Genomic DNA, 21496 nt, shown 5'->3' with positions numbered 1-21496 from the left:
AGCTTTACCTAATGTTCTAAAACTAAGTCTGACTGAAGTTATTGAAATTCAATATTAAAAGTGGTAATTACATTACTTCAAGCTATATACATATTTACATACTACTTTTTAAAGTCAAATTTTAACAATAAAAGAAATCAGTAAAATTACCTCTTAATAGTATATATTAAGATGGTCATCGTCTATTTATTTGCAGTAAAAAGAATCTGAAAACTATAGACCACAACTCTATAATTGCTCATTATTTCTTCATGACGTTAAAAATATCTTAGAGGGCCTCTGTGGTGGCCTAGGGGTCTCAGCGCTACCACCACAACTGCCCTCCCGTGGCAAAGCGGCCTGGGAAATCAACAGTTTGATCTGGGCCAGGGAGCTAACCAACATGGTGCAGCAGGCCTCTCCTGTTTTTCCCGCTGCTCCCCTTAGCAGTGTATTACAATGGAGGTGCCTGTTCTGCTCCCCACTCTGTCTCTGGTGAATCCTTTCACCCCCCTGCACCTCTGGCCTACACCCAGTTCTTCTATGCAAAATAAAATAAAAATCTTGCAATAAAGGAATAATTCTCTTTAAAATATCCTAGAAAATACTGTCACATATTTCTTTTTGACAAGAATATGCACTGAGTAACATTTAAATATTAACACTGTAATGGAATGTAATAAAAATACTTTCAAACAAGTAAATGCCTCAATGAGGAGCAAAACAAAAATAACAATTTTTTTCTACAGTAAGCACTAGTATTATTTATAAGAAAGGCAAACCAGCCCTATCAAAATCCCACTGACGTCTTTGTAAAAATTAAAAAGTGGATCCTAAAATTCATATACTAATGCAAGGGATCAGACTAGACATAGCAATCTTGAAAAATAACAAAGCTGAAGGACAAACACTTCATGATTTCTAAACTTACCACAAAGCAACTGCAGTAAACAAGACAATACAGTTCGGGCATAAGGATATATATGTAATTCGAATGTCCAGGAATTGAGAGTCCAGAAACAAACCCGTACAGTGGATTGTTTGATTTTTGACAAGAATGCCACAACAATTCAATGGAAAAAGAGTAGCCTTTTCAACAAACGTGGGAGTGATTAGATATCTGTATGCAAAAGAATGCAGTTGGATCCTACCTCACACCACATACAATATGTAACTCAGAACAGATTGAAGACCTAATAGAAAAAACAGTAGAAAATATTCATAACCATACATTAGGCAAAACCTACTTAGATAAAAGACCAAAAGGACAACAGAAGAAAAAATGAATTTTCACTTATTCAAAATTAAAGCTGTGTGTTTCAATGGACTCCATAAAAGAAATGAAAAAGACAACCCACAGAATAGGAGAAAATATTTGCATATCTTATTTTACCTGATAAGCAATTTATGTTCAAATATATAAAGAACGCTTAAGATTCAATAATTTTAAAAAGCAAAATAACCCAATAAAAAAAAATAAGCAAAGGATCTAAATATACATACAAATGGCCACTAACATGAAAAGATGCTGAAGATATTGGCTATTAAGGAAATGGAAATCAAAACCACAATAAGATTGTAACAACACACCCATTAGGGTAGCTATAATAAAAAATTCAGACTGGAACTAATGATGGCAAGGATGTAGAGAAATGAGACACTACAATACCACTGGTGAGAACATAAAATGGTGCTGCCACTTTGGAAAAGAATTGGCAGCTCCTCAAAAGGTTCAAGTTACCACATGATCCTGCAATTCAACTCCTAGGTATATATTAAGAGAAATGAAAACCCATGTCCACACAAAATCTTGCACAAGAATAGTCACAATAGCATGGTTCACAAAAAGCCAAAAGTGGAAACAAACCAAAGATGCATAAAAAGATGAATGGATAAACAAATTATGGTATATCCACAAAGTGGAATATTATTTGGCAATAAAACAGAAGTTATAATACATACACAGCATGGATGAACCTTGAAAACATTATGCTAAGTCAAAGAAACCACTCAAAAAGGACCATGAAAGTTATTCCATTTATATGAAATGTCCAAAACAGGCAATTTACAGAAATTAGAGTAGTAGCAGCCTAGACCAAGTGCAGCAGAGGAGAAAGTGACTGCTAATCAGTACAAGGTTTCTCTTTGGGATATTGAAAATATTCTAAAATTAGATTTTGGTAATGGCTATGCAGCTGTGAATAAACTAAAAACCATTCAATTTACACTTTGAAAATGTGAATATTTATGGTTTGTTAAGTTTATCTGAAAATAATGATTTTTTTTTAAAAAATAGGGCAAAACTAAAATACAAAAACAGTACTTTATTCCGTTGGTGATAGAAGAGGAAACCACCAAACAGACAAAAACAATTTTTAAAATTTTTAAAAAGAAAATGATTAAAAAAAAAAACATAAAACACAAAAATCCCAAAGGGAAAAATGTTTTAAAGCTATACCAATAAATCAGAAATATTATCTATGAAATACCTGGCTTGGAAATTGGAGATATTCTAAAATTTATTTCATTTCTAGATTTCAATCCTTTTCTATGTTTTACAACAGCTTTTTGTATGTTAACCAACTCAATGTATGAAAGAAACACATTTAAGATTATTTCCAAATATGATACAGGGAATAAATATCAAAAGAAATTACGGGATTCTGACAGTTTTAAAACAAGCCATTAAATTGTTCGGCAACACTACCCAAGAACTGTGGTCTACCCCATTCCCTAGAACAGAATACAAGTAATGTTCCCAAGATTAGGCTATAGACAGTCTTCAACTTCTGCACTGGATCCTTGAAGCACTAGAAATTGGACACTCCCTCTTCTCTCAGAACACTGTTAAAACCCAAAAACTATACTGTAACAACCCCAAGTCATGGAAACAAAACTACTTGTAGGTACTACTGGTAAAAAGTGCCAGCTAAGCCCAGCCTTTGAGTCACTCCAGACTTGGCACCAAACATGAGCAAAGAAACCTCTAGATGGGCCTCCCTAGTGGTGCAAGGACTATGAAGGTCTTGGTAGCCACTGCAGCACGAATGCAACCCCCGGCCAGGGAGGTGACCCACATGGCACCGTAGACCTTTCCTGTCTTGCCCGCTGCTGCCCTCAGCAGAGTATTTCAGTCTATCTGCCTGTTCTGCTCCGCACTGTGTCTCTATTGAATCCTCTCATCCCCCATCTCACCCCCACCCCACCCCCAACCTCTGGCCCAGCTCTTGTATGCATAGATAAATAAATCTTAAAAAAAAAAAAAGAAAGAAAGAAAAGAAAAGAAACCTCCAGAGGATCACATTTCCTCCAAGGTGTTTATGTCACCCTCAAATACTCAAAAGCGGTCTCAGCTAAAGCCCCAACCATCCTGGATGGGAACAGAATCATCCTTACTTATTTCTATCTGAATTCTAGACCCACAGAATCATTAAGCATAACAAAATGGTTCTTTTACATCACTACCTTTGGAGTGATTTCTTATGTGGCAATAGATATCTGAAACAAGAACCATTCTCATCAATAAAGACACAAAATATTTTATGAAATCTTAAAATAAAACTACCATATCACATTAAAGAGTTATTCATGAAGATCAATTAATGCAAGGCTGCTGTAACAAAAGTAATCTATTACACTGAAATATATTTAAAACGTTAAATGATCAAATAGTAAACTAAGAGTTTAGTCGCTAAAATTCCACATCTATTATCTAATAAATCTAGGGGCAGATGCAGTTTTTCCTTTCTTAAAATGTAAGTACTATTTTAAAACCAACAGTTAATCTCATACTTATTCACTCAAATTACTAAAACAGGTATATTCTGGAAATAGAAACAACACATAATGCTCAGTCTTTGATCAAGGAGTTTACAATCTAGAAGAAAATTCAGACATATACACAACTATAATATTCTAAGTGCCATAAGAAACACATTTAAGGGGGGAAGGATACAGAGCCCAAGAACACCCCTCAAAAGAACAGTGATATCTGATACACTCAATCCTATGTAATATGAAAGGGATAAAAGAAGCCCCATTCTAGGCAAAGAGGAAATACAAAAAGAGGGGCCTAGGTACAGAGTAAATACTGTGGACATTAAATACCAAAGATGTCATAAGGAAAATTGGGCTGGAACTTCTACATAAGGAAGAACTTTTAGAAGTTTGTTAACAGGACATTTCCTTAATCAAATCTGTTGTTAGAAAGTTAACACAAATGGATGTACACAAAATAAATTGGTGGCAAAGTTTCAGAGAAATCAATAGAGAGATACTGTGGACATTCCACTTTTAAGGGGAAAACACAACTACAAACAAAAATAAATGGCATGCAGATATAATCTGAATATATATGACAAACCATAAGCAACACAAAAATAAGGAAAATGTTCCTTCTTTAAACACTGATACCACTAACAAAAAGAATTAAATATAAAGCCAAATCCTCACATTTTGTACTAAAAATGTTTGATGAGCTAAAAAGTTAAACACAAACCCTACAAAGTAGACAAAAATAGAATAGCTTAATTAGCAGTGACTAGGTTGAGATTTCTGATATTAACAAAAATGAAAGACAACAGAAAAAAAACTGCTACCATTAACTACTTAGAACAAGATATAGAGAAAAGGTATCATATAAAAAGAAAAGTAATGAAATGGTATATAATATACCTGAGATAAATTACCCATTTGATTAAATTAACCCGAAGGGGGAACTAGTGACAGGGGAGTGATTTTTTAAATTAAGAAATCACTAAACAAACCATAGCACAGTAACATAACATTACTTATTCTAAATTTTGAGGTATATGCAAAATAACTGTATAAATATTAAACAAGAAACAATGCATACTCTAATTACAACTATATAAACGCCAACTTTCATATATAAATGAAGATGAATTCAAACTTAAGAAAACACATTACTTTTGTACAACTGGTGACAGATCAAACTAAAATGGTGATATTTTACATATAAAAATGGTTTTTATTAGTCCCAATTGATGCTTGAAAAGTTATTCACAAAACCACATTTATTGTGATAAATCCTTATTTATAAACAAGGTTTATTATTAATAACAAAAAGCTTAAAATAGCTAGTTCTTGCTAAACCATTCACAGTGTACCTTTCATTGAATAAACAGTCTGCAAAAGAAAACACTTGTTTCCTACAGTTTTTATAAATTAAATAAATTTACTGGGCATTTGTGTTCTTTGAGCATAGTGATACTTAATTTTTTAAATCCATGTGGGTTCAACATACATTGCAAAGTCTTACTACCCCTGCTGTCATAAAGTTATGGAGATACAAAATTAAGATGATTTGACATCGATGTGACCCCAACTTTTTATTCTGCTAAGAAACAGAACAAGTAATAAAAATATGTAATAGACTACAGTAACAAAAATAATTCCATTCACAAAAGTGGGTGATTATAGTATGTCACGCAATCAAGAATTCTATATGGGCAGCTTGTATTTGTATTTTAATGGCAGCTATATAAATGTAGGGGAAATTGAAACCTTATAGTGACGGTTTACATCAGCATATTTTTGACCAAATAATTTTAAATTATATGTCATTAAAAAAATAACGCAGAAGAAAATAACTTAAGATACAGCTTAAAGTACAATACACAGATTTCCAATTTTCTGACTAGTTATTGATTTCTAATAGTACTAGAAATATTTTAAACACAATCAGAAAAATCAGGGATGTGTTTTATATAACTCACTAAGTATAAAATACACCTATAAACTGGGAAGAACATAATAAACATTACCTGCATAGCACTCTTGCCCATTTTAACAACTTCAAACAACATCATGTTTTCCACTCCATTCTGTTGGTGATGACCATTCATTCGGTTTGGTCCAGAAGGAGGTTTTCCTCCTCCATTTCCACCTTTTCCCTTTTCACCTGGGCCCTTTTTGCCTTTTTTACAAGTCTGCATAAAAATACAAGTTGGTTAATTTATATCATCATAATTAGGAGTTCAAAATAAAGCTATAGTAGAGACAGCTGATAGGATACACAATTATAACATGCTTAAACTTGACCTTAAGGAGAATGTGATACATATGTCATAATAAAATATGATTGTTGCAGTTTCTTTTTGTTATCAACTTTGTTTATACCCCTCACGATATTGTAGTTTTTAAGAGCTCAGACTCTGCATACTGACAGAACATATGGGTCCAAATTGCCATTACTATTTAATGTGTGATCTTAAATTTAAGTTGGTTAACCACACTGCTTCAGAGAGATTTTTTTGTCTGTAAAATGGGGATAAAATAGCACTTCATGGAATTAGTGATTTAGGGTGCAGACTAGCGTGGGCAACACGAATAACAAAACTCTTTTATCATATAAGGAACTCATACTTACTTCAACATTTTAACTGGATTTCTACTGTTAGTTTTATACATCATTTCAATGCACTCACAAAGGAATTCTAAATAGTACCAATAGATGTTATTCAACCTCATTCTTGTCCTGGGCCCGTCCTCCTCCCTCCAGTACTTACGAAAATTCATTAATGAACACCATGGAAAATAAAGCCACTTTATAAGTAAGTTGTCAATATTTGGGGGATGAGAGGCACACATAAATCAGTGAAAACATTACCTTCATGCCTCAGATATAAAATACCTCCCATAGCTTTAATACCTTCTTACAGAAAAGCAAGTCATTCTCTAACCCAGAGTCCTCACTTCTAAAATGTCAGTTGTAGGAAAATCTTTACAGATTAGATTACATGATTTCCAAAGCCTCTTTTAAATCTACATATTTCGATGATCAAGAGCAAGGGTTGGCAAAGTTTCTGTAAAGTACCAAACAGTAAATACTTTAAGCCTGTGTGGGTCACTGTCTTGTCATATATTCTTTCTTTTTTTCTTACAACCCTTTAAAAATATAAAAACATTCCTGGTGTATGAGTAGTATGCAAACAAGTCATAGTTTGCAGACCCCTGATCTATGGCCAGGTCTACAATTTATTTCCACTGACAGCCTGCATGTTTCTGTACTGTGTTCCAAAGAGAACCCTGCCTGCTTCAAGAACTCAAAACCACCTACCTTATTGCTAACAATTCAAACCCCTTCTTAACAACTGAAAGATGTTACTTGCTAATTTACATTATTTTGCTAATGAGATTCAGTCTTCTGGAAGTCATTCAATTCTTAATTGCAGAATGAAAGGCTTTTGTCCCCATTAAAAAGAATTTCAGGGCCTCCCTGATGACTTAGGAATTAAGTCTCAGAGCTATGACCTGCTAAAGCCTCAGTTTCAATCCCAGCCAGGGAGCTGATCCACATGTGGCACAGCAGACATCTCCTGTTCTGCCCACTGCTACCCTTAGCAGTGTATTTCAGTAAATCTGCCTGTTCTGAATCCCACTCTCTCTGGTGAATCCTCTAACCACTCTGGCCTATAACCCAGTTCTAAAATGCAAAAATAAATATTTTTTTAAAAGAATATCAAAGTATGAAAGAAAAGATCAACTACAAAGAACAGACTAGAATAGTAAAATATGTCAATGCCAATCAACATGGAGTTAGATATTTGCAATTCATTATATGCCTTAATATTTCCAGTCGATATGAAAAACTAATTAGTACAATTAAAATGGCTCAATGGATATACTGTGCTAGAAAAAACAATGTGCAAGGAGTGATAATACAGGGAAGTATAAGAGGTAAACATGCTAACCTGGGTACAATCTTATAAAGAAAAGAATCTCTACAAAAGACTATGAGGAAGTATACTATAGTGAATTATGAGCACCATCTTTCAACATGCATGGGCTCAAATTCTCACCACTGAACTCTGGATCTGAGTCTCCTATATAAAGTAAGGAAGTTTTATAATCCCTAAGACTGTTCAAGTCTTCAATTAGGTAATATATGTAAAATTAGTAATACAGTGTATGGAACATATATTAATGTCAAAACACATTTGCTCTTATTGTAACAAATCCTTGATCTGATGACCCTTAGCACCCCACATATAGCAGTGGCTATGCAAACAAAACTGTGGCACAAAAACTTCAAGGAGTACTATATGCATGTGCCACTGCAGGTTTTTCCCCAAAATAATAGATTATATCAAAGTCAGAAGTATAGAATTTTGGTTTTGCAAGATGGTTTATAGAATAAAAATTAGTTTTCTACTTAATAATCATATACAACCCAGTAAGACTGGCTGCCTTTGAATAGTCGTGAGTTGACATTTTTATATTCATTCTCTCTCTCTCCCCTTCTACTTTTAAGGGACTAAGAAAGCATATGAAATTATGAAATACATGGATTATGTACACTCTAAACAAATATTCCAGTAACTAGTTAAATAAATTATGCTCTACACACAAAATGTGATGCTACAACATCATTAAAATTAGAGACAGGAAAAATTGACTATAGCAAAGCTGCTGGCAACTGCTACTGATTTTTTTAAGCATACTGAACAGTTTGCATAGTATGCTTCCATTTAAGTAAAATTCTATGAGCATGTTTTATATATAGGTGTGTGTGTGTGTGTGTGTGTGTATATATATATATATATAAGTGTTCAAATTAGCAAAATAAATTACCTATGGGTAATAGGATTATAGGAAAATTTGTTTTGTTCGTTGTCCATTTCTGTATTGCTTACATTTAAAAAAAAACCTCCTAAGAATATATGAATCCAATATTCATTATGGAAAAGATGATGCTGAACAAAAACAAGTTATCTGTTGCACAAGGTATTTACACATATGCACAGAGTGAAATGCACTTTCCACAATTGCAAAATGATTTAATCACTCACCAAGTTATCCATAGCACTCAGGCTACTCATTCATACTCCAAACTTACATTCTATTGACTCAGAAAGTCACCTTGTCAGTTTTTATCCCAGAAATTACTTATAAAGAGTAAAAACTGTCAAACCATTAGACTTCAATTGGTATGTTACATTTTTGGGGTGCCTTATATTTGACTACTCATGTGAAAGTAAAAATAAGTCAACATGACATTTTGCTTAACATATTGGGTATTCCAAAATAAACCACTAAAAACAATGGTGTATTTATTAATTTCAATTTTACAGTAGTGGGGACAGATAATCAAAAGATATTTAATCTAGAAGCCAAAGAAACCACATATGCACAGAAGGTTTACCACATCAGTGGGGGGGGGTGGTAAGGGGGGAAGGTATTTTTAAATACTGACAACATCTGAGACATAATTAAAAGTATGTGTGTATACATATATATAAAACTACATATACACATATGCATACATATGAGAATGAATTGTCTTAAAAACCAAATTAAGTCACATGTTCAGTACATACTTTTCCTTTGCCCTGCTTTTGGTTTTTTCCTTCAATGTCTTCAAAATCTGTGTCAGAAGAAAAATGTGTTTCTGACTCCCTGTGACAGAAAGAGAAGCAATTATTTTAAAACTTCCTTAGAAATGTAGGGTTTCTAATTTTTGCCATATTTTCTAAAAGAAAGACTTGGTTAACGGAATTACACAACTCCATATTAGGACTGAATGTAATTAAGATGTTTCCCAAAACATCATATCCAAAGCATATTACCAAATATAAAATCACATAACCAACTACAAAAAAAATAATCTAAACCATTAAAATGAAACTAATGGCAGAGAGACACACACACACACACACAGAGAGAGAGAGAGAGAGAGAGAGAGAGAGAGAGAGCCAAAGAGAGAGAGAGACAGACAGACAGGGACAGAGAGAGAGATAGAGAAAGGGGGAGGTGGGGGGAGAGAGAGAGACTGAGATTAAAACCAATGGCTCTCAAAATTTTTAACCCTAGGAACTATGTTATTTTGTTGTGATGGTTGTTTTCATTTTCTGATTCAAAAAACCTTGGTGCCCAAGATAAACTTTATTTTAACACCAGGCATGTAAAGTTTTATTAGAGAATCTCCTACTTCATTCAAAAATATTATTTGTAAATATAGATGCCACTACATAAAACATGTTTCTGAAAGGATATGTTTAAAACATTTTTATCAACTAAATCATGTGAAATACAGTAAGGAAAGTATACTAATTGATCAAACTCCTTTAAGAAGTATAAAGGTGAAAAACTATAGACAGATGAGCTTGTCCTACTACTAAGAAATGGTGGTCTTGGCTAAGTGACAACTTCTCAATCTTCTCATCTATAAACAATGTAGAGGCCTCCCCAGTGGCGCATCGGGTTGAGTGCAGCGCTGTGGAGCTGTCCACAGCCTCTGTTGCGCTGGTTCGATTCCCGGCCAGCCAGGGAGCTGACCCACATGACATAGCAGACCTCTTCTGTCTCGCCCGCTGCTCCCCTCAGCAGTGTATTTCATCAGTCTGCCTGTTCTGCTCCCCACTCTATCTCTGGTGAATTGTCTCACCCTCCCGCACCTCTGGCCTGTACCCCAGAGTTCTTGTATAAATAAATAAATCTTTAAAAAAAGAACCTATTTATTAAAAATGTATATGCAGGAATTAAATCTCTATGTCTCATCAATCTCTAAGATGCTTATCTACAATTCCGAGAAATTATCCCCTTTTGGGGTAAAAGGGCATGTTTTATATAAATCTGGTTTTTCTTTTTAAAAAAAAAAATTATTTATTTATGCATACAAGCGCTGGGGTACAGGCCAGAGATGCTGGGGAGTGAGAGGATTCACCAGAGACAGAGTGGGGAACAGAATAGGCAGACTGACTGAAATACACTGCTGAGGGGAGCAGCGGGCAAGTCAGGAGAGGTCTGCTTCGCCATGTGGGTTTCTCCCTGGCCAGCACGATCAAACTCCTGCTGCAGAGGCTGCGGACAGCTTCATAGTGCAGTGCTTAACCCCTTGTGCCAGTGCCACCAGGGAGACCCAAATCAGGTTTTTCTCATACATAAGGAAAGTAGACTAAATACACATGTGTGATACTTCCTATATGCACATGTATGATACTTCCTATATGTATCTTAACAGTAATAACATACTTCCATTATTAAGGCAAAAAGCACCTTTAAATTGGTATCTGTGTCACAGTGGATTTAGAGTTGAAACACAACCATAAAAAATACAGGTTTAACCATCCTTTATGAGTAAGCCCAGTACCAGTTTTGCTTTAAAAAAAAAAAAAAGGAATCAAAGTAAAAGTCTATTTTGTAAAGCTTGTCTTTTCTTACTAAATTTCTTCTATTTCTATTGTTACCACTACAACAACCATTAGTGAGTAGATGTAAAGTAGGAATATTTTATGACTCTAAAGTAATAGTTAAGATACTAAGTGGGGGGAGAGGGGGAGAAATAACTATACTGCTTATTTAAACAACGTTTGAAAATAGTGGCAATCCTAACAATCTCCCAAAATGTGAGGAGAGGGCCTATAATAAATACCATTTCCCAGAGTTAAAGCACCAAAAACTGAATTGCTGCTATAGTAATAACCTGAAAGTCATGCCTGTTACATCTTAAAAAGATCATTGTCATCAATATTCTTTCCACATGCCTATATGGCCTTGCAAAATAAATTTAAATATCTTGGTGTACAAGTAATACTTCTTTCTTCCAAAGATATTTGTAGAACACCAACTTTCTCAGAGAGCTCAAGTAATTGTTATAAATCTGCAAATAATCACTAGTCTTCACAATATTCCAATGGCCACAGAATAATCAAAGGCTCAATTACACTCTTAATTCTCATCTCCAGACTATCCCAACTAAAAGAATGAGCCACTAGGGATTTGATTACTAAATGGAAAACATGAACGAAACTGAAGTGAGTAATCAGGATGGGAATCTAAAATACCCCCAATCACAGAAGAAATACTCTTGTGCGCCTGCCTTTCTCCAATACTACCTGCTTTTAAGACCAAATGAACATCAACAACAAAAAACCTTTCCTAGGTGAAATAATGTATGCTTATGGAGCATACTGGGTTAATCTTTTAGTGGCCTGAAAGGCCATGAGTCATCTATCACATGAATCAATCTTCCATTCCTTTCTCAACTGCACCCCCACCTCACATAGCCAGTAAAAATTGGCTGTCTTCTCTACCTTCATGACATCAATTTCCTCTTAACTCATTATCCTATCCCAGGCCATAATTACTCAGGATATTCTAATCATCAACAGTCAAGTTTATAATACAAATCTTTTTTTAATTGTCTCTAATCTTAACAATTTTTATAGTTTCCTAATTTCCAATAGTCAATTCAAAAAATGTTTTCAGACCATTCCATATCCTCCCTCAGACAAACAAAAACAGGAATTTTCCTCAAGAAACTTTTAATAGTCAATATACACTGGGATTAAAATCACATTTTTTAAAACTATGCTTTGAAATATTGGCAATATCCCGGTGGACCAACAACTTTCAATGAATATAGAATTTTATAGGGCCTCCCTGGTGGCCCAGGGGTTAAAGTCTCAAAGCTATCACGCTATCACCAGTCACTGCAGCTTGAGTTCCACCCCCTGCCAGAGAGGTGACCCACATGGTGCAGCAAGCCTCTCCTGTCTCGCCTGCTGCTCCCCTCAGCGGTGCATTTCAGTCGATCCGCCTGTTCTGCTCCCCACTCTTGTCTTTGGTGAATCCTCTCACTTCCCGCACCTCTGGCCTAGGCCCCAGTTCTTGTATGCAAAAATAAGTAAAATAAATATTAAAAAAAGAAAATAGAATTTTATAAATGAAAATCTACATACCATCAAAAGCAGAGAGAAAAAAAAAGTTATGCACAGACAGTTTAACAGATCATTTTTCAGTGAGGCACAATGTGAAAATGAAGCTAAGTATGAAAACCACTATTACAAATAGTGGTTCAAATTATTTTCCACATCAAACACAAAAGAATAATTAGAATAAAAGTTGAGTAAGACATATAGGTAAGCTTTTAAGGCAAGGATAAAGAAAATATGTTAAATTCACTCTGGATCAATATGTACATAAATTTGTTTTGGCACAAAACATGGAAAACATGTCTTACCCTCCTGTATTTGTTTCACAGCCTATCATTTAATTTTATAACAAAAACCTGACATTACACCCTAAATACTACTTCATGGTACATATCCCTAACTAATGACACTACTTTTTAAGAATTTCATGACACGTCCTCAAAACAGTTACTACTGTAAAGCCAATTATGGCCTCAAAAAAACTGCACAGCAATAACTGTGTAGTGCCTGATTTTTAAAATTTAACAGTGATAATTCCTGTTACAAAGCCCAAGAAGCATTGATATAAAATGTATCAAACTATACGGACTATCTTCTAAATTAGATCTGAAAGCAGTACTTTTAACTTAAATACATTTCCCATTTTATGGAAAAAAACAAAAATCATCATAATATACTTACTGTAGCAGATTAAAATCAGTTGGTATTTCTGGAGCTGCTATCATTTCTTTATCATCTTCTGGAACGCCCCAATGTCAGAAATATAGTCATATATTTACGTGTGTAACAATGGTTTGCTTCTTTCTTCTAAGACGGGCAATTCCTTTAAAGGGGGGAGGTGCATATTTATTATAGACATGCCAAAAACATTGGGAAGGATAGTTATAACTCAACAATTAAATTCTCCCAGTATCTACAGATGTGTTTTAGTAAATAACGATTTCTTTCCCTTTCATTTAACTGCTTTTTCTTGATATGGATGTTACTACTGCTATGGCCACACAGTAACAGATACAAGAAGTTTATATTATATAGGCTTTTTTTTTAAATTTATGATTCTCTAGTCTGGCCTTAAAAAGATATATGTATGGTCTATCTAGAAACAGGATATGATTCTTTTACTGGTCCTCATGATTAGCTTGAAACTTAATAAAAGACTCCTGAAAATTCTATATAGGTGTTTTACTGACAGTATATATTTAAAAACCTAAGATACGGTTTTAAAACACTTTAAAAGCAGGTTCTTCTACCACAGAAGAAACATACAGTGCAAAGTTTGGCAAATCAATAAATAACCATTTCATCATGATAATACCATACTGAATAACAGATGAATGCCATAAGAAGGGTGTTATTTCTAGTTTTGAAGTTCAAAGATGCACCAGAGTTCTAAGTTCTAAGGCTTGCCATCACATGTAAAACTGCAGTTCTGAAATGAGAGACTGGCCTAAAAGCAAATGACAAGTCTGTAACAAAAATGAGAAAATAGGATGTGTAAAGCTCTCAATCTTACATCTTACTTCCTTTTATAATTTTATTTTTTGTTTTATTTCCAAGTGAATCTAGTACTTGGTGACCACCAAAAGAAAAAGTAGGTAAGACTGACTTTACCCACTTATAAGTGTTCAGCTATCACATACTGATGAATTTCTATTGATCTCTTCCATTAGAACAGACATTATACAAGAAACACCGCTCAATTTTTCAATGACTTTTAAATCTCTAAAAAGCACCTCGTGGCAACTAGTATTTAATTAACATACAAAGTTCAAAATGCTGTATTTCCTCAATCTAAGCTGCCATGAATAGCAAAATAATGAGATAGGAAAAAGAAAGAATAATCCACAAATTAAGCCCCGAATAATCAAGTGTTGTCTATACCACCACACTGAGTTTTTCTTTCTTGAAGAGTACTTATTATTTTAAGAATTTTTGACATAACTGTTAGCATGGTCTTCTTGCATTAAATCATGGTACTAGGATTGTCCCACTTCAAAACCACTGTTAATCTGGTTTATTCTTATTGTTACCTAACAAGAAATACACCAGAGTTGTAAGTTCTAAGGCTTGCCATCACATGTAGGATACACCCCAGCCTCTCAAAAAGTCCTAACTCATTTTTAAAAGTAATCTTTTTTAAAAAGAGAAAACAAATTTTGTATTTGAAAAGGAGCTGAAGAGGTATAAAACTATTAAGTTCTAACCAACAGGTCAGGTCATCTGAGAGATGGCAATAAAGTGGTCATGTGATGCTTGTTTCATCTGTCTAACTCTTCCTTCTCCCAGCACTTTTATAAACCCAACTTGCTGCATTCCTTAAATACAGTTTCCAAAACTACTTTAAAGATAATTCATAAACATATTCTCTTTAAGGGACAAAAAGAATGTATCAGTTCTGAAAAGCAAAGAGCACTAAATTAAACAAGTAGTATATAATACACTGCATTAGTCTAAATAACACAAAATTTCTAAGGTACAATAACTGGCTACCTTCCTTCCTAGTGAAATATTTGTTTTAAAATGTTTCTAAATATTAAAAATCCATCCAACCATTTAAAATTATCTACCATTTGCCAAATGCAGCGCTGGGCACTGGATATAGAGTTGTGAACTAGAGAGCAATGATCCTTGCCCTTATGGAACTGTTATAGAGCAACCCCAATATTAAACTGGTTCCTGGCTGTGGGTCCTCACCCGCGCGCTTTAAAGGGACTTATGAATACTCTACTACAGACACACACAAAAGGGTTAATAAAAGGTTTATTTACAAGAGAAAAGGAAATAAGGAAAATGTACAACTCAGGGAGAAAATAGGGAAATAAAGTCTTTAATGCGTCCTACCCGATCCGATGACCTGGAAACCCAAAGTCACTCTCAGAGCTGGCCGGATGCTGCGAGCTGGTGGAGAGCCCAAAATGGAGGACCCCCAAAGCCCACGTGTCTGCCTTTTGTATCCACCTGGCTGCTTAACCCCACCCTCAGGTCCCAGCCACCTTCACTTTGGTGGTGATGGGATTTGGAGTTCCCAGTGTCTTTGGCTTTGACCTGGGGTGGGGGTGGAGTCCACAAAGCCTATATGGAATTTGCTTTGGGACATCCTTTTCCCCCTAACAGAACTACCTGTAACAGTAAATGTGACAACACATTTATTTCTACAGTACACCTCCTGATCTCTATTGCCACCTAGTATTACTAAACATAACAAAATTCCATGTATCTAAGATTTTTACTATTTTAATCATTCTCTAAATAACCAATTTGCCTCCAAAACAGTTTTTCATAGAACTAAAAAAATATATATATAAAGTTGTTCTATAATTTAAAAGCAAGGGATAATATGTAAGTTAGCATTGGGTTTGCAAATGTAAACTTTATGGGCCTTCCTGGTGGCACAAGGGGTTAAGCACAGCACAGCACTGCGAAGCTATCCACAGCCTCTGCAGCACGACTTCCATCCCCCGGCCAGCCAGGGAGCTACCCACATGGTGCAGCAGATCTCTCCTGTCCTGCCTGCTGTCCCCCTAAGCAGTGTGTTTCAGTCTGCCTGTTCTGTTCTCTACTCTGTCTCTAGTGAATCCTCTCACCCCCCCCCCCACTCCCCGCAGCTCTGGCCTGTACCCCAGTTCTTCTATGCATAAATAAGTCAATCTTTAAAAAAAAAAAAAAAAGTCAACTTTACCTGCAGTAAGAATTGGAAGCTTCAACCTTTTTACTTAAAATGCCTATACTGTGTATAAATATAATTTGCTTCCCCCGAAGTCTTTCATTTAAAAATCTGCAAACAAGGTCTTTAAATATACTTAATGCCATCTGACCTAAGTTGGGAATCCAAAATGTAAGAAATTGACTTTAATAATCAAACTCACTATATCATTCCTAGCCTACAGTAGGTTATTAATTTTGGTTTAATATGCTCAAAGATCACAAGGTGGAGCTCTCACCTAATGTCAAGGAAAAAGATTTTTATCATGTGTACCAATTCTCTGTAGCTACTATAAAAGAGTTAATATTCCAACAACTTTGGAGGATAAAGCATAGAAACAAAATTTGCTTCGACTCTCAATCACTGTTCCATAAAAAAACAGATGCAATAACATGTTTCTGGTTCTCCTTTCAAAACACTAAGTAAATACATTTGCAGATAGGTTGAGTAATAAAGTTAAACCACATCCTTGGGTACAGGTCCACACTATTCTGCCATTAAAGGTTTGTTAAATACATTCACGTGTAACTACTGGACTAATAAGATGTATATTTTTAATTCAATGCATTAAGTTTAAGGAAATGCTCTCAGCAGCACTGCTTTTAATATAGAATCAAAAAGCTTTACGTTATCTATAAGGAATATGTTACATTTGTGGCCTGTTACCTGAAGTTTAGATCCCAAGTTAAAATCAGCAACAAACTTTCTTCTTAGAAAAACAAAAATAAATAAAAACAAAACAACAGCAGCTTTCTTCTTCTACTTCTGAAAGCCTGTTGGACAACTACCATAGAATATAAACACAAATATGTATTACTGTATTATTATGTTTGCATCTTTAACTCCAAATAATGACTTGCTAAATTCATTAAAATTACTCCCCAGAAAGCAAATTACACACAAAATCTGATTTGTTTCTTTGATACTGTCTTTAAATCTTAAATTGCTTCAAAGTCCTTTTAATTCACTCCCAAGTGGTCTCAAGACTGAAAATAAAAAGCCACAAAACAGAGTCACCACTAACAAGGTCCCTCAGAATCCACATGCTCAGGATTGGGGAAGAGCACTTCAAGTAGCTGGTGTGTTAATTCTTTCCCTAAGAATGCAGAAACATTAGACTGGTAAAAGGCAGCAAATCCCAGCACAAATACTCCCATGCTACCCTCCTAACACTCACCCCCATCCTTTTATCTGTGAAAATCACACCTAGGAAATGTATATAACCTTCTGAAATGCTAAGATTATAATACACATAAAAATAGGAACTACCTAAATGGCCAGATTAATTTATGGTACAAAAATGTAATTAATAATATTCATGTACTTAAACTAAGATGACTGTAGCAACATGATGACTTGTAGCAACATGTGCAAAGCCTGATACAGTAAAAGGCCCATGTTATAACACAATATTAACAAAATAAGCAAAGGAAAACAGCTAATGTATCTATCAGAAGGGTGAAAATGTGGGTAATTTTTAAATTTCAAATTTATTTTTTGTATAAAAATAAGGAAATTATGAGGATGGAAAATTGTTTTTTAATGTCCTCTTAAAAATCTTACATACCTAAAGAAATACAAAACTATCTGCTGATAAAGTCTAATTTATTCATATTTCAGGACCATAATCTTAAAGTTAAGCATCTACAAAAAATGAATTTTATCATAAAACTGTCTGTATTAATGTTCACCTACTCAAGATTAGCAGAAAACAGAAACTTTCTTACAAACTCCTGACAAGACCCAAAGGAATGTTCCTTTTATTCAACTTTCTTAGAAGACAGCAGACAAAAGTCTGTCATTAGTTTGAGAGTGGATGTTAGAAGGTAGATTAGTTCCCTTCAGTAGCACATTTGATCAAAACAGGAAAAGATACTCAATTCCTATGTCAAATGCTACATGGCAACTTTTGAGTATACAGGACAAGAAATGAAAAAGCTCATCCAAAAAACCCACTTTCAAAAGAAAAGGTACAGTCCCTTTAATGAATAATAACCTTTAAAAAGACTTACTGCTCAAGAAGATATTTTTCCACCTCTATCTCCCCAAGTCCTGCTAATCTTCTGAGCAAATGACAGGGTGAAAAGAACGACATGAGCAAAGATGATGTATACTCTGACAAGTAACAAAATTTTAACCTGAAAGTTTGACTGCATACTCATATTACAGTTACCACATATATCACTTGCAAATATATTCTTTCCACAAACCTAGATGGAATCCTAAAGAATTTTTTAAAGATTTTTTATTTTTTACTTATTTATGCATACAAGAACTGGGGTGTAGGCCAGAAGTGCTGGGGGCGAGAGGATTCACCAGAGACAGAGTAGGGAGCAGAACATGCAGACTGACTGAAATACACAGCTAAGGGGAGCAGCAGGGGAGACAGGAGAGGGAGAGTCAGGTGAGATCTGCTCTGTCATTTGTGGATTAGCTCTCTGGGTGTGGGATCCAACTCAGGATGTAGTTAGTGGTGATAACAGTGAGACTTATTAACCCCTAGGCCACCAGGGAGCCCCCTAAAGAATTTCTAATGGTAGTTCCTGCTCTAAAGCAGGAACAGCTAATCTACAGATGTTACAACTAGAAGAAATCTGCATACGAAAGAATTAATAACTGTCTACATATCCCTACAAATTGTAGGGGAGGTCAAATATCTGCCCTCACAAGCTGAAGAACTAAAAAAGAAGGGGGGAGCCAAAATTAAAAGGGCTTTCTTAAACAAGTAGAAAAATCAAAACCCACTAACACCATAACACTTCAAAAACAAGTCCTACTTTCAGGAAGAGGGGAAGGAGCAAGCTGGGGCACAGTCCACACAGATAAGGCATCACTACACACTGCCAGAAAGTAAAGCCAGATAGAACTAGAAACATCTATTTCCCTCCTATTTTTTAAAGATCTTTAAATTGAACTTAATTTTGCCTTTTATTAATTTTATAGCAGGTGCTCAGCAATCTTCCTAGTTTCCTTGTCTGCACACATTTCCCAATACTTTCCAAATGTGATTAAGTCCTCACCACAATTAGGATCAACTGGTCCAACCTATATACTCAGCTTGCCCCACTTCCTGACCATCAGTTCTGATTTCTAAAGAAATTCTAGCATGCCACCCCTAAACTTAGCAACAGGTAAGTACAGCTGGTCCTCAAATAACATGTTTCACTCAACATTGTTTTACTTTAACACTTATATGGAAACTGCAAGGACCTGCTTTCATTCCTTATCATTTTGCTTAGAGCTACAATTTCCAAGAATCTATCAACAATACTGAAGACTTAATGCACTACCAAACTGAGGAGGGGAGAAAGGAGAAAGAAAAAGCTTCTGCCTTATTCCTGCAGACCCACTAGTCTAACAACCTCAGTTGCAACCTCAGTTGTACCCTGTGCCTCAGTTATCCAAGGATCAATCAATACCCTGCCTTGTTCTTTCTGTATCGTATCTACCAATATCATCCCAGGAGCTGGATCCTTCCCCTAACACCACCCCCAAAACAGTCTCCCTGTGTCTCTGCAGTTGCCCTAATCTGAATGCCACAATACTGTCCTCTTATCTGTCTACCACAGGGGCACTGACTGCTGCTAGACACTAGATACTATATCATACCTGATATACTGGACACATATAAGCTATCTAATTCCAAGTCTGTTAATTCCCCAGTATGCCCTAACAAGCTTCAGCCAACCAGACAGTATCTGGCCCTAACCGAAGATAATTACCAAAACAGGTAAAAAAAAAAAAAAATCCCCCCCCACATACTATGACCTTAAAATCATCTCTCAATCTGCCAAGGTCAACAGCTACATCATCAATAAATTTTAAAAGTACTGTCCAGCTCATTCTTCATCTCATTTATTCCTAAATACCAAAATTTGCACTCACCTTGTTGCAGTTATTTTTATTTTTTATAGTTTTTTTTAAAGATTTTTTTTTTTTTTTATTTAAGCACTGGGTACAGTCAGAAGCACGGGAGGGTGAGAGAATTCACCAGAGCCAGAGCAGGGAGCAGAGCAAGCAGACTGACCAAGTACACTGCTGAGGGGAGCAGCGGGCGGCAGGAGAGGTTTGCGTGCCATGTGGGACCCTCGCCAGCAGCCAGGGATCGAACCGGCGCTGCAGAGGCTGCGGGCAGCTTCACAGCCCAGCACTCAACCACTGCGCCACCAGGGGAGGCCCTTTTTTATAGTTTTTTATAAAATTTTTTTTCTTATATTGTTGTAGTCCCCATAGTTCTCCCACAATATCACTGGTTAGCCATCACCACATACCCCTGTGTTCATCCCTCCCCTGCACTGCCTCCCTCTCACTCCCTCTTTTGCTGTCTGCCTCAGTTCTATGGTCAGCTTGCTAGTTTTGACTTTTTCTTGACCCTTTGTTTGGTTTCTCCATATTCCACATATTATTGAGACCATCCTTTATTTATCTTTTTCCTTCTAATTTCAGCACAGTATTTTTAAAAACACAGTCCAATGACATAACACTCTGCATGTTAACAAAACGTCATTACAATTGTGTGTAGTGGTCATCAACATTTCAGAGCCAAGATTCAATTAGCTGATATAAAAGGAATTATCTAGAACTGGAAATAAAATTCACATCAATGAACTAAATTCACGTGTTAACACTTGTAAATAATATACAGTGTGATACAAACATAATACATTACTACTCTCAAACCCACACCACACTGGGCACCACTGGCTCACAGGCAGATTCTGAGCAATAGCAGACAGCAAGCTAAACTTCTTAGCAAAGTAAATGAAGATGATTCTACCTGGATTTCAAGGGAAAGCCAAATTTTTATTTCCTTACTCTCAGACTGAATACATTAAAAGCTTCTGCGTTCATTTATTCATGATAGTAAAAGGTAAAATTCAGTTATAACAAATGCAATTCATTTAAAACAAGATAAAAACAAAATATAAAATAAAACACTTTAAAAAGAATGGACAATTTTAATTCAACTTTGGAGACCTGCAGTTACTACTACTAAGCACAATATTTGTCATTTTGATGTGATCCCAAAACATAACATACATGGTGCATATTTAATTTTTGTACCTTCCACTGATTATTAGCTAATACCTTATAAATATCTAGTATTAGCATCGACTAGATACAAACCACTAACCTT

The 21496-nt window shown here is 35.3% G+C and overlaps 1 protein-coding gene across 3 annotated transcripts in view; it reads right to left on the bottom strand.

The window, feature by feature from the left end:
* The window catches only part of STAG2 (STAG2 cohesin complex component), a gene marked incomplete at both ends in the record, with an annotated part of 69028 nt that extends 55647 nt beyond the window's left edge, over positions 1-13381 (bottom strand). For all 3 annotated transcript variants that reach the window (XM_084258597.1, XM_084258599.1, XM_084258598.1), the window contains 3 exons: positions 5766-5930; positions 9321-9399; positions 13338-13381. In XM_084258597.1, coding sequence (XP_084114723.1) covers positions 5766-5930; positions 9321-9399; positions 13338-13381 — 288 coding nt within the window. The remainder of the gene's footprint in view (positions 1-5765; positions 5931-9320; positions 9400-13337) is intronic.
* Positions 13382-21496: the final 8115 nt, after the last annotated feature.

Source organism: Talpa europaea (assembly GCF_964194135.1).
Source record: "Talpa europaea genome assembly, chromosome: X".
Lineage (NCBI taxonomy): Eukaryota > Metazoa > Chordata > Mammalia > Eulipotyphla > Talpidae > Talpa > Talpa europaea.
Note: the sequence above shows the minus strand (reverse complement) of the source record. Positions and strands in the feature narration are given on the sequence as shown.